At 38.5% G+C, this 13,401-nt stretch overlaps 1 protein-coding gene across 1 annotated transcript in view; it reads right to left on the bottom strand.

Annotated features, from left to right (window-relative positions):
- Window positions 1–13,401, bottom strand: part of PRKAR2B (protein kinase cAMP-dependent type II regulatory subunit beta) — a gene marked incomplete at its 5' end in the record, with an annotated part of 112,896 nt that overhangs the window by 76,407 nt on the left and 23,088 nt on the right. Inside the window, one exon of the mRNA XM_079711345.1 lies at window positions 5,660–5,695. Within this exon, the coding sequence (XP_079567471.1) occupies window positions 5,660–5,695 (36 nt within the window). The remainder of the gene's footprint in view (window positions 1–5,659; window positions 5,696–13,401) is intronic.

The raw sequence follows: 13,401 nt of genomic DNA, 5'->3' as shown, positions 1-13,401 counted from the left end.
AAAAAATTCAGAGAGAGGTCTGACCTCCTGAGAAGGCACTGGCTCAAGATTAACAGGTCATTTCAATTTGTTTTTCAGTTCAGAGCCAAAACCACAGAGGAAAATCATTATACTCTTTTTTAAAAAAAAACTTTAATGTACAAACAATAAAAAGAGAGGCCCATATTAAAGGATGAACATCAAATAGTGTTATGACTCTTCAAGGCCTTTTTATGACAGACTAAGACACAGAGTTGAGCATTTTATTGTTTTGTTTTGTCTTAAACTATGTTCAAGAGAGCTGACCACTAACATTTTTGAGAGCCTAGACACTCTGCTTTATAAATACCATCTAACTTAACCATCATAACAAAAGTGAATACAGCTGCTGTGATCCCAAAATGAAAGAAAATGAAAATAAGGAAGTAACACACAATGAGGTAAATAACTTACAAGCAAATTTACACAGTAAATGGGTGGTTTGAACTCAGGTCTGCATAACTCTACATCCTAGGGTCTTTCCCATATAATATACTAGATGAACAACAAAGCAACAGAATTGTTGTTTGGTTAAAGTTTTACTCTTCAAAGATTTATTCAGCTACTACCTCTACTACTACCAATAATTTTTAATAATAATTACAACAATAAATGGTATGTTTCCCATTTTCCACCAAAAAGAATAATCTTCCAAAACAGAAAGTCCATAATAAGTTCTAAGAGAAATTAAATGAAAAACTGTCAGTGTTAATTCTATCAAAACTCTAAAATAGATTATGTATATGACTTCTGTGTATTTAAAAAGACATAAGATAAGAAGTGATTACTCAGAGTATAAATGGATTAAAAAAGAACAAAAGCAGTATTTCTTTTTCTTTTCTTTAACAATAGGATTATGGGGTACTGTAAAGTTATGGATGATCATACTGCAATATATAAATATATCAAATCAACATGCTGTATACCTTAAACACACACAATGTTACATGTCAATTATATCTCAATAAAAATATAAGTAAACAAACAAGCAAACAAAGGTTATGGGGTGCTGTCAGGAAGATACCAGAGATACATTTACCTGGATTTCAAAAAACATCTGACAAAATGAAGCAACTGACAAAGGATTAACCTCCAAAATTTACATGCAGCTCAATATCAAAAAAACAAACAACCCAACCCAAAAATGGGCAGAAGACTTAAATAGACATTTCTCCAGAGAAGATATACAGATTGTCAACAAACACATGAAAGAATGCTCAACATCATTAATCATTAGAGAAATGCAAATCAAAACTACAATGAGATATCACCTCACACTGGTCAGAATGGCCATCATCAAAAAATCTACAAACAATAAATGCTGGAGAAGGTGTGGAGAAAAGGGAACCCTCTTGCACTGTTGGTGGGAATGTAAATTGATACAGCCACTATGGAAAACAGTATGGAGGTTCCTTAAAAAACTAAAAATAGAACTACCATACGACCCAGCAATCTCACTACTGGGTATATACCCTGAGAAAACCATAATTCAAAAAGAGGCATGTACCACAATGTTCATTGCAGCTCTATTTACAATAGCCAGGACACGGAAGCAACCTAAGTGTCCATCGACAGATGAGTGGATAAAGAAGATGTGGCACATATACACAATGGAACATTACTCAGCCATAAAAAGAAATGAAACTGAGTTATTTGTAGTGAGGTGGATGGACCTAGAGTCTGTCATACAGAGTGAAGTAAGTGAGAAAGAGAAAACAAATACTGTATGCTAACACATATATATGGAATCTAAAAAAAAAAAGGTCATGAAGAACCTAGGGGCAGGATGGGAATAAAGACGCAAACCTACTAGAGAATGGACTTGAGGACACGGGGAGGGGGAAGGGTAAGCTGGGACAAAGTGAGAGAGTGGCATGGACATATATACACTACCAAATGTAAAACCGATAGCTAGCGGGAAGCAGCCGCATAGCACAGGGAGATCAGCTCGGTGCTTTGTGACCACCTAGAGGGATGGGATAGGGAGCGTTGGGAGGAGGGAGACGCAAGAGGGAAGAGATACGGGAATATATGTATATGCATAGCTGATTCACTTTGTTATAAAGCAGAAACTAACACACCACTGTAAAGCAATTATACTCCAATAAAGATGTTAAAAAAAAAAATCTGACAGTTTCATCATCATGAGTTTTGTAGAACTTATCCTATCTACCCTATAAGGCAAGACCCTACTCTTCCAAATGCCCACCTGTTTTTATCCATTAATCACACTCCACTATATGCCTTTCATTCCTGAACCAAGTGGAAAACTAATTTATAAAACCCTGAAACCGCTACAAACTCTTAAAATTCTAGGAATGAATTTTGTTTGAAAATACTGAGTGAAACTGATTCCTTTTACTTATAGAGATAAAAACCAACAGGTTTGTGGGCAGGCACTGAAAACACATGAGGAGAGTTCAGCAGAAACAGTGTTATTTATAAAAATGATCTGAAATTATGTATTTGCTAAACACATCCTTAATATAAACATTGCCCTCATCCTCATGAACCATAACAAAAGAAAAAGGTATAAAAGGGAGAAATGTTTTGTTTGAAGTATTCAGGTTGAAATATTTACTTTTGATAGGTGCGGTATGAATATCAAAAGCCAAAACCTCAAAGATGTAGGAAACTCAGTCAAATTAGGAATATATCATAACACACTATTGTTAAATTTTCATTCAATCAAAAGTGATTGAATACCTAGCACTACATATAGTATATTTATTGTTATAATGTATACATACACTACTTATTGTTGTAATTATTATTAAAAAATAGACAAGTAAGGGGCTTCCCTGGTGGCACAGCAGTTAAGAATCCACCTGTCAATGCAGGGGACACAGGTTCGATCCCTGGTCCGGGAAGATCCCACATGCCGTGGAGCAACTAAGCCCCTGCGCCACAACTGCTGCGCCTGCACTCTAGAGCCCACGCGCCACAACTACTGAAGGCCGAGAGCCCGTGCTCCGCAACAAGAGAAGCCACAGCAATGAGAAGCCCGCACCGCAGCGAAGAGTCGCCCCCGCTTTCAGCAACTAGAGAAAGCTCGCGCGCAACAGCGAAGACCCAACGCAGCCAAAAATAAATAAATAAAATAAATTAAAAAAAAAAAGACGAGTAAGAAATAAACTCTTGTATCAAGAAGTAAACTCTTGTGTCCTACATTTCTGGTTGACTTATTTTTTTTCCCCTTAAATTACAGGTATCACATTACAAATTTAAAGTTATAATTTACTTCTGAAAAGAAAAAGTATTTCTGAATTAAAACTTCATCAGAAAAAGATATCCTGGGCTTCTCTGGTGGCGCAGTGGTTGAGAGTCCGCCTGCCGATGCAGGGGACATGGGTTCGTGCCCCGGTCCGGGAACATCCCACATACCGCGGAGCGGCTGGGCCCGTGAGCCATGGCCGCTGAGCCTGCGCGTCCGGAGCCTGTGCTCCGCAACAGGAGAGGCCACAGCAGTGAGAGGCCCGCGTACCACAAAGAAAAAAAAAAAAAAGATATCCTAAGAAATATTTTTAATTATCAGATATGAATTTCCCTATTTTAAGTAGATATCTATTGTTTTTATGTTCAGGAAATGCTACTTCAAAAGAAGTTGAAGGCTACTACTGCACTGAATTACTTTTCGCCACTAGATTAAATTAACAAAGAGAACTGCAGAATTTCGTCTCCAAGATGTCTTAAGACAGTTTCTGCTTTCTTTGTCAAAAAAGTTTTAGACAAAGACCATTGTTCTTCTTATCCAAGGCAGTAAATATAATTTTATTTCCCTTGCCTGAAAGACTGAAAATGTGTATAAAATGCTTACCACAGTGCCTGACCCATCAGGGGTATTCCATAAGTCAGTTCTCTTTTCCTTCCAATAATTAATGTCAAAATTCATTCTCATAGTGCTTTCCAGCATGTTATATTATTAGGGTAACAATATTTACACCTTTTAAGACTTTTACAACATGACTCCTGAACGTGATATCATTTCATTTTTCTTTAAATCAAACTGTTCCCTGTTGTTTTCACTGGCATTTCCTATTGCCTGTCACTTGGAATAAATGCAACATTTGACTTGAACGTGTATTTCTTTGCCAGCATTCTAGCTTGTCTACATTTCCAGCCAATCTTGCTGAGATACACTGGACACAGATTTAGCAGTGGTGGTGGGGAGTGAAATAAGGGTGTTTCAAAACGAACCTATATACTAGAGCCCCTGATCCTTCAACTGATGCTAAGTATACTGAACAACAAATATTAATGGAATTTGCCCAGAAATAAATGTCTCATGTCAGTTTGAGGCAGAAAGGGAGACAATTTATTCTAAGAGTCTTAACTATGTTCCTACAGAAAGAATCTTACATCACGGAGACAAGATATCACACTACTGATTCTGTCTTATTGTTCCTCTCTGTTTCCACCACTGCTCATGAAAGACTACATATTACACCAGAATACGATCACTCTTGATAGCTCTACTCTGGGATAAAGTCTGATTGATGCCTTACTGACATAAACATAATCTCTCATTCCATGAAAGGCATTATAATCTACACTTTGTTTTCAACATTAAAAATAGATATGCCTCAACATTACAAAAAGCTCAGGAGGATAAAGTAGATACCATCACAATACAGCATATTATCCTAATCCCTGTCTTTTTCCTTATAGACCTGGTCACCACATAATAAGAGTAAATTATACCAGTAACTGCTGACAAATTAAAAATAAAACTCAATCTTAAAACACATTTAATAATATAGCACAGATGGAAATTAGGTAATTTTATGAAACAAATGACTCATTTGTATTATATAAATGTCAAAGATGATCTGTTTGAAATTATTTCTTGTGTTTTTCAACCAAAAAACTCTAGTTATATATAAAAGAAAGTCATTTTCTCAAACCAAACATGGTAGTACTTCACTTGTCCTCTGTCTTTAGAGAAGAAGGTATTTCACAGAAGTGAATTCTCCAAACAATAGTTTATCCATTTCAGCGCCCAAACGCATTTAGGATAGAAATGCTTTCAACTGTGTACTATACTTCCCCACCAATGTAATGTAAGTGGTGTCCAGTATAGTGAACCAAATTTAAGCACCTGTCAATGGTGAAGGTCGCCCTCACTGTGAATATACAGAAGGTTACTGTGGCATCTCTAGGACAGCAATAGCCCCTGGGGCATGAACAAATATAAAGCAATTTGCTCCTATTCTGAATAGGACCCCATGATGACAAGGTCTTATATCGGAGTGTTATGAGTTTTCCCGTCCTTTATTAAAAACTCTCCATCCCTCCCTGTTTCTAGAGTGTCCTTTACCCAAGTTCTAAATTACTTCTTCTAAACTGTGACTGGCAAACCAGATAACCATGTAGATAATAATTTATCAAGAGCAGAAATAAACAAATTGGGGCAAGAGTCTCCATACATTAGCCTCAGTGCACAGTGTGATTTTAAGTTTAGCCACTAAGTGTGTATTTCCAATTATTTCCTAGTTCTTGATTTTATCAGATGGTTGTGTTTTCTGGGAAAATGACTGACAAATAAGTTATTACTCTATAGCAATTATTCTTTTCATACCTTCTTATCCAATCCATTTAAAAAATGTCACCATTAGTGAGCAAAATCCATCATCAGACTTACCTGAGGCACGCCTCGTAAATCGGTTTATTACTGGAGCTGAAAGAGAAAAGTGGAATAATATGATTAGATAAAATTTTAATTTATCCAAAACCCTGAAAAGGACCTAAATTGTTAAGTGATCCCATAAGTTAAATAGGAGAAAGATATGAATGAATAAATAATGCAAGAAGAAAAACCATTAATATATGAAAATTAAATGTTTAAATTCACTAGTAGCCAAAGAAATATAAATTAAAATCAATATTTCACCTGTTAAATTAGTCCCCCCAACACACTTTAAATGAAAATCCCTAGTTATGTGTGGCTGAAACTACTTAACTGGGACAGTGCCAATCTATATAATATTTCTGTAAACAATTTGGCAATTACATCTAGTGCCATAAAAGGTGTGTCTCCTTTAAGAGAGTAACTCTACTTTTAAGAGATTTATCCTAAAGAAATATTACTAGAGAAGGAAAAAGATACACACACGTGTGTGCACACACACACATCTATTCAACAGCATCATTTTTACAGTGAAAATATTTGGAAACAAAACTAAAAATGCTCACATATACTGATATCATTATTAGCTAAAGGATGGTATATTTGTGGTTTTGACAATTTTTGTGCAACCCAAAGGTCTATGATATGCAAATCTATCTGTGGAAGGCTGAAATTTCAGGCTGGTGTATGGGAGTGCATTGCTCAGCTGGTAAGCCCACCCTTGGCCCACTCCCTGCATTCAACTTAGCTCTGTTGTTTCTTCTTGGTTTTGCTTACAGGTATCTTACAGTTTCAAGACATTAGGTTTTTAAAAACTTTATCTCTTGAGAGAAGCAGGTAAGTTTACAGTTCATATTATATACAGAAAGGACATCATGTATGTTACTGTATATTTTAGTAGCAGGATGTCATGGGTCTACTATGATACTTTTTAATACTTCAATACTTTTTTTTTTTTTTGCGGTACGCGGGCCTCTCACTGTTGTGGCCTCTCCCGTTGCGGAGCACAGGCTCTGGACGCGCAGGCTCAGTGGCCATGGCTCACGGGCCCAGCCGCTCCGCGGCATGTGGGATCTTCCTGGACCGGGGCACGAACCCGTGTCCCCTGCATCGGCAGGCGGACTCTCAACCACTGCGCCACCAGGGAAGCCCACGTCAATACTTTTAAAACAGTAATTATAAAAACTGTTTACACTATGGAAATAAGTCAAGTAAAAAAAGAAGACTTAAAATTTTTGTCAGCATTACAGTTATAGAGCACAAAAAATATAGATGCTTCGGAATAAGTACTAGAAGAAAACTGTCAGATGTTTCACACTAATCCTTGCCAACATTCTATTAAGTAGCAGCACCGCAACATTACTGATGACAACATTTTACAGTAAGGCTCAGAGATATGGATTAGTTTGCTTTAGATCACATAGTCACCCTGTGGCAGAGCTTGAGAATTTGAACTCAGGCACTTCTAGCACCAAAATGCTGCCCCACCAAGAACAGAAAGCAAAAATACTGATGCCTGAAATCACCACGTAACAGGTAAATATTTCCTTCCATATTGATCTCCATTGTTACTAAGGATTAACTGTGTGAAATCATTCACAAACCCAATTATTAAAACACTATAATTTATAGCAAAATTATATACTCTAAACTGAGCAAGAGAAAATTTCCACTATTTATATACCAAAATAATTCAGCCAAATAGCTGTAAAGTCACAAATTACTTATATAAAAACCTTTCATCAGGTGAAGTGTACTTATATTTTATATATCACACGCACAAAAAAACTTCCATCAGTTTTCTTGGACACCTTCAACCCCCTTTTTCAGAACTCCTTCAGAACCTAGTCTAAAAAAAGCCTCCCCAGCAAGCTACAAGGACAGGAGAAACTTCAACCACAGGAATGCAGAATAGATAGTGCTGGCTGACCAAGGCAAGATGAAGGTAAAAAGCATATCTCATCCTTGGGGCAAAAAACAGAGCAGACACTCTCCTCCCCCTCTAGTCTCTCTAGACAATGAAATCACAGCACTGTGAGCTTCTGGTTTGAAATGTTGGGACATCTTTGTTCCCTTGGGGTCCCTTAGGTTTCTGTGCCTTTTTTTTTTTTTTGGCCACACTGCACGGTTTGTTGGATCTTAGTTCCCTGAGCAGGGATTGAACCCAGCCCTCAGCTGTGAAAGCATGGAGTCCTAACCACTTGGACTGCCGGCGAATTCCCTGTGTCTTTCTGAAGTGTTTAAGGCAGAGATTTTCAACGAAGCGGAATCACCATCTAGGAGGTGTATTCTAAAGTTGTGGGAGCAATTTTTTCAACTTTCACAATAAGTCAGAAGACATCCTTGGCATTTGACAGACAACATACAGGATAATCCTATACAACAAAGAACTGTCACGAATCCCAAAACTTTTGTCCTGCACTACTTTCTCATATCCCACTGGACATTCATGTTGGCAAACAAGTCAATTTATAACCACCTGAGCCTAAATTCTAACACTGTTTGTACATAAATACGATTATTATATGCAGTTTTAATATACATCAGATTTTCTACAACACAAATACAACATAAGTCAAAGGAATTTGGGGTTTTGGGGGGGTATTTTTGTTTTGTTTGGAATTTTACTAATAGATGTTCATCATTTCAAAAAGGCATGTCACTGCTGTATCACTTGTGGTATCTGAATAACCAGTACGACACACCTGATCAGACTACATTTGCAGCTTTCATATTCTTAGTGATTCTACATGTAAGTGGGAGAATCTAACTCCATTACGTCTTCTTGTGTACATGTAAGCACATACCTACTGAAACACATTTTACTTACTATAAATTAATTGCCTTATTTCTCCTTTATATTTTTGCTAGAAATTATGTCAATTTTTAAATTGTGCGTAGAGAAGTTCTATGACCGTGACTTCCATTTCCCAATAGTAAATGGGGCACAGGACTGGGCAGTTAAGAAGATGGGGGCACCAGGCATGTGGTACCCAGTAGTTAAGGTAAACACTGGGTTTTGACAAAATTACCAAAAATCCAATCCCTCAAAACATATCCCTTCATATCCACTTGCAGGGATGAAACACACGTGTTTCCTGTACCAACTCTTGGCAAGCTAACAATAACCTTCACAATTTTTCTAGACTTTTTAGTTTAGTTACCAAAATGGGGAAGAAGATTGAGATGCAGGGTGGAGACTCTGCTGTAAGTAAAGCAATGTGCAGCTGGGCAGGGGGTGCCTGGTGTTTTCTCTCGCAGGAACCCAAGTACAGGGAAGGGGAGCAGGAGGAAGGTGAGGAAGGACGCACCACTGGGCGCCGACTGGGGTCAGGAGGCGTGGGCTCCACTGCTGGCCCCATCGCCTTCCGGGAAACCTTGGATGAATCGTGTAACTTTGACCTAAATCCTCAATTTAAAAAACATGCAAGGTAAGATCTGCCCTCCTTAATTCAAGGGGGGTTTTATGAAAAAATAAACATCTTTGAAAGTGCCCGTAAACTATAAATTCCTATTCAAATATAAGAGACGGATGTTTACTATGAGCTAATATTACCAATCTTAACATTACATTTTTTGCATATACAAAGTAAACAGCAGCACAAATTCACAAAAAAGTTAATAGATGATGCTTTAAAATGTGCTAAGTCAAATTAGGTTTCCTCAGACTCTTGGTTTCCACCTTTATATTTTCCTATTCTATAGATATTCTGTAAGTGTATTTATACACACACACACATTAGGAGAATACAGAAGGAAAAATATAGCAAACGTATTATCTGCCTGGAGAAACAAATATGATTTAAGAATATACTAAACGCCCCTAACATTTTAAGGAGATATAACCTAAGATCTTAATGAATCCTAAGGAAAAATACAGAAATGTTTAGATAGGTTTGACTTTCTCCCAAGTGCCATTCCAGCGCAATACGGAGAGTCCTGTGTTCCTATGAATGTGTTTGCACTTGTCTATCCAGAGATCCCATCAGTTCCCAAACTAGATGGGTCTTAATTCCTCAGCCCCCAGAAGTATAACTGATTCAAGTCTTCTTTAATCCTGGAGTATCCTTACAGGAAAAACTCTCTACTACTTGAGGTGGCTGAATGAGCCTCTCTGTTCCTAGCAGTGAAAACAGCCTCCCACACCTGTGACTGGAGTTCCCCGGAGCCAGCAGGACCTGCTTATCTTCTCACCTCTTTATCCCTGAAGCCCAAGATAAGCAGTGCCTGGTAGATAAGAGGCACTGAGTCAACCGCTGTGGCATGAATCAATCAACTCTGTGAAGTAAACAGAGCAAGTCTCCTTGTCCCACTTATTCCACTGTTTATTGGATGTGGATGCCGGGCACTGGGAATGTTACAGAGTCCCTGCCTCTGAAGAGCTTGACCAAGTCGGGGGTATTTTCACATACTATGACTGCAAGGGCTTATGCCACACACGCAGCTGCCCTAACAGAAAAATTTAGGTAAAAAGAGAAGTTCCGTAGAAGACTAGAAAACTTAAGAAATTCTATAAAAACAAAAGCAGTCAATTGAAAGCATGAACCAATGAGTTTGGCCTTCAGAAAGGAAAGCCAGATTGATAGTCATGCAGATAGTTTGCACCTCTGAGCATAATGCTGGCAGAGAAGTTCCAGGTTAAAGAAATAAGAGCCCTGAGTTGTGATTTATGGTCATTAAACACACACACACACACACACACAGAGCCACCCTATCTATATTGGAGCCACACTGGTTAAATGGACTTTTGCAGAAGAGTGTTCATATGTCCTGAAGTGAGATGTACACAATAATCTTGGAGTCAGCACAATAATTAGCACCCCTAGCCTCCTATGAGTTGCCTTTTCTAGCAATAAACACTTTCCAAATCTGCTGCCTAAATAAAAGATTCTAGAAATTATGTCAATTGAAACCATGTTAACTAATTATATTTGACAGAATACTTAGCTCAGAGTAAATTAATTTCTCTTATGCCTGGGCTTCAAAAATTAAAACTGAAATAAGGCTCACCCTTGAACCAAGGAAGAATTAACTTTTTTTTTTTTGCGGTACGCGGGCCTCTCACTGCTGTGGCCTCTCCCGTTGCCGAGCACAGGCTCCAGACGCGCAGGTCCAGCGGCCATGGCTCATGGGCCCAGCCGCTCCGCGGCATGTGGGACCCTCCCGGACCAGGGCACAAACCCGTGTCCCCTGCATCGGCAAGCAGTCTCTCATTCACTGCGCCACCAGGGAAGCCCCCTTTACTTTTTAATTCATTAGGATTCTACCCTCTTAGAAACAGGAAGAAAAATATAGCTCTAGCTAGCTGAGTCCTAAGGTAGCTAAGCGTATAAAACCACACACAGAGCTGATGCAATACCAATGTGGAGAAAAAGGCTCCCAAATACTTTTAGTATTTTAAAATGTGGGCTCAGAAGAAAAGCAGGAGATGGGAAAGGTCACTGTCAAAACTACATCAATTCAGGGACTTCCCTGGTGGCGCAGTGGTTAAGAATCCACCCGCCAATGCAGGGGACACGGGTTCTAGCCCTGGTCCCGGAAGATCCCACATGCCACGGAGCAACTAAAGCCTGTGCGCCACAACTACTGAGCCTGCACTCTAGAGCCTGCATTCCACAACTACTGAGCCCGCGCGCCTAGAGCCTGTGCTCCGCAACAAGAGAAGCCACAGCAGTGAGAAGCCCATTTACCGCAACAAAGAATAGCCCCGCTCGCCGCAATTAGAGAGGGCCTGCGTGCAGCAACGAAGACCCAATGCAGCCAAAAATAAATTAATTAAAAAAAAACTACACCAATTCAATCTCTGCTTCTGCATATACTAAAACCGTCTCTTCTAAACTTATGGGATCAAGTATGTGAAAGTATGTATGTGCAAAGCAGATTTATGGAAACTAATGTTTTGTTTGTAAGAGTGAACAATCCAGACTAGACCACTAACAATACTAGGAAAACCAAAAGCTCGGAGAGTTTGAACTGTCACACATCCCTGAAGTCACAGTAAAACAGAGCCAGAAAAGGGTAATTAAGAAAAATAAAGGGCTCTGAAATGAAGACTAACTGAGAAAACAATCAGGGGAATGTGATTAAGGTTGGCCTAATCATAAAAGTACAGTTTTAGAAAATACCATATTCAAATCCTCCCCCTTGTCTTCACAGAATTAAGATGTTCCTGCTATTCTAGGCTCAGCTCAAATGTCTCCTCCTAAAGCAGCCTTTCTCTAAACATTCTCCAGGTCCTCTCAATCACATCATCCTGCTTTTCTTCCAAGCATTATCAGAAGATGTCTAGTACATTATGTTTACTGTGTTTTTTTGCACCCTAGTGAGACGGCAGTGTCCTTCCTTGTCTGTTTTACTACTGTATCCCCAGTGCCTAGAACACTGCTTGATATAATATGTATTTGGTTCAACAAATACTGAATGAAAAGTGCTAATGAAAAATTCATATAATAAGGGTATTCCCTGATACTTACGGATTATTTGGACAAATGTAAGTGATAATTTATATACATATTATATTTATAAAACCCATAAATTAAAATACACTACCGGCTGAAATGTAAAATAGACTTAAAAACAGTAGACCTTGACTAACTGGCATTTGGCTTTTCGTACAAGCAGCAAAAAGAAGTCCCATTTATGCCCCATAACTACAAAAATGTAACCCAGATGCTAGTTTCCAGCAAAAATAATGAAAAATTTCACAAGATAATCAGTGCAGAAAGCAATGGCCCTTCTCAATTAAATGTGGAAAAGAGGATTTCAAAAGCATCCATGTTTCCAACGGTTTTATTTTTAATCAGGGTGAAACTGACATACAATGAAATGCACAACTCACTGAGTTCTGACACATGCATACACCTTTATAACCAACACTCCAATCAAGATACAAAACATTTCCAACACCCTGGAAAGGTTCCACAAGCCCCCTTACGGTCAATTCCCACTATCCCTTAGGAAACTACTGTTAGGATTTCTACCACCATAGCTTAGTTTTGCCTGTCCGTGAATTTCATATAAATGTGAGATTTATTCTCACTGTTGAGAGGATCAATAGTTCTTTTTTATTGCTGAGTGGTATTTCATTGCGTGAATGCACTACAATTTGTTTATTCATTCTCCTGTTGATTTTTTTTTTCCAGTTTGGGCTACTGTGAATAAAACTTCTATAAATATTTTTATACAAATCGTTTTGTGAACATATACATTTGCTTTTCTTAAGCAGATGCCTAGAGTGGGAATGCTGGTTCATAGGTGAGTGAATGTTTAACCTTATAAAAACCTGCTGATTTCCTAAAGATTTGTACCATTTCATACTCTCATAGGTAATAAACAAGAGTTCCAGTTGCTCTATCTCTTTGCTAACATAAGGTATGTCATCTTATTTTAGCCATTCTTGTGTTCAGTGGCAACTCACTGTGGTTTTAATGTTAATTTCCTTAATAACTAAAAATACTGAGCACCCTCCCATGGGCTTATTGGTCATTAAGTATTTTTTTTTTAATAAAACAGGTTTATTAATTAAAGGACTTCCCAAGTCTTTAGTACTCCAAATGACATTTGTTTTTTGGGTTTGTTTGTTTGTTTGCTTGTTTGTTTTGCGGTACGTGGGCCTCTCACTGCTGTGGCCTCTCCCGTTGCGGAGCACAGGCTCCAGATGCACAGGCTCAGCGGCCATGGCTCACGGGCCTAGCCGCTCCGCGGCATGCGGGATCTTCCTGGACCGGGGCACGAACCTGTGTCCCCTGCATCGGCAG

Source organism: Hyperoodon ampullatus (genome assembly GCF_949752795.1).
Source record: "Hyperoodon ampullatus genome assembly, chromosome: 9".
NCBI classification, from domain to species: Eukaryota; Metazoa; Chordata; class Mammalia; order Artiodactyla; family Ziphiidae; genus Hyperoodon; species Hyperoodon ampullatus.
Note: the sequence above shows the minus strand (reverse complement) of the source record. Positions and strands in the feature narration are given on the sequence as shown.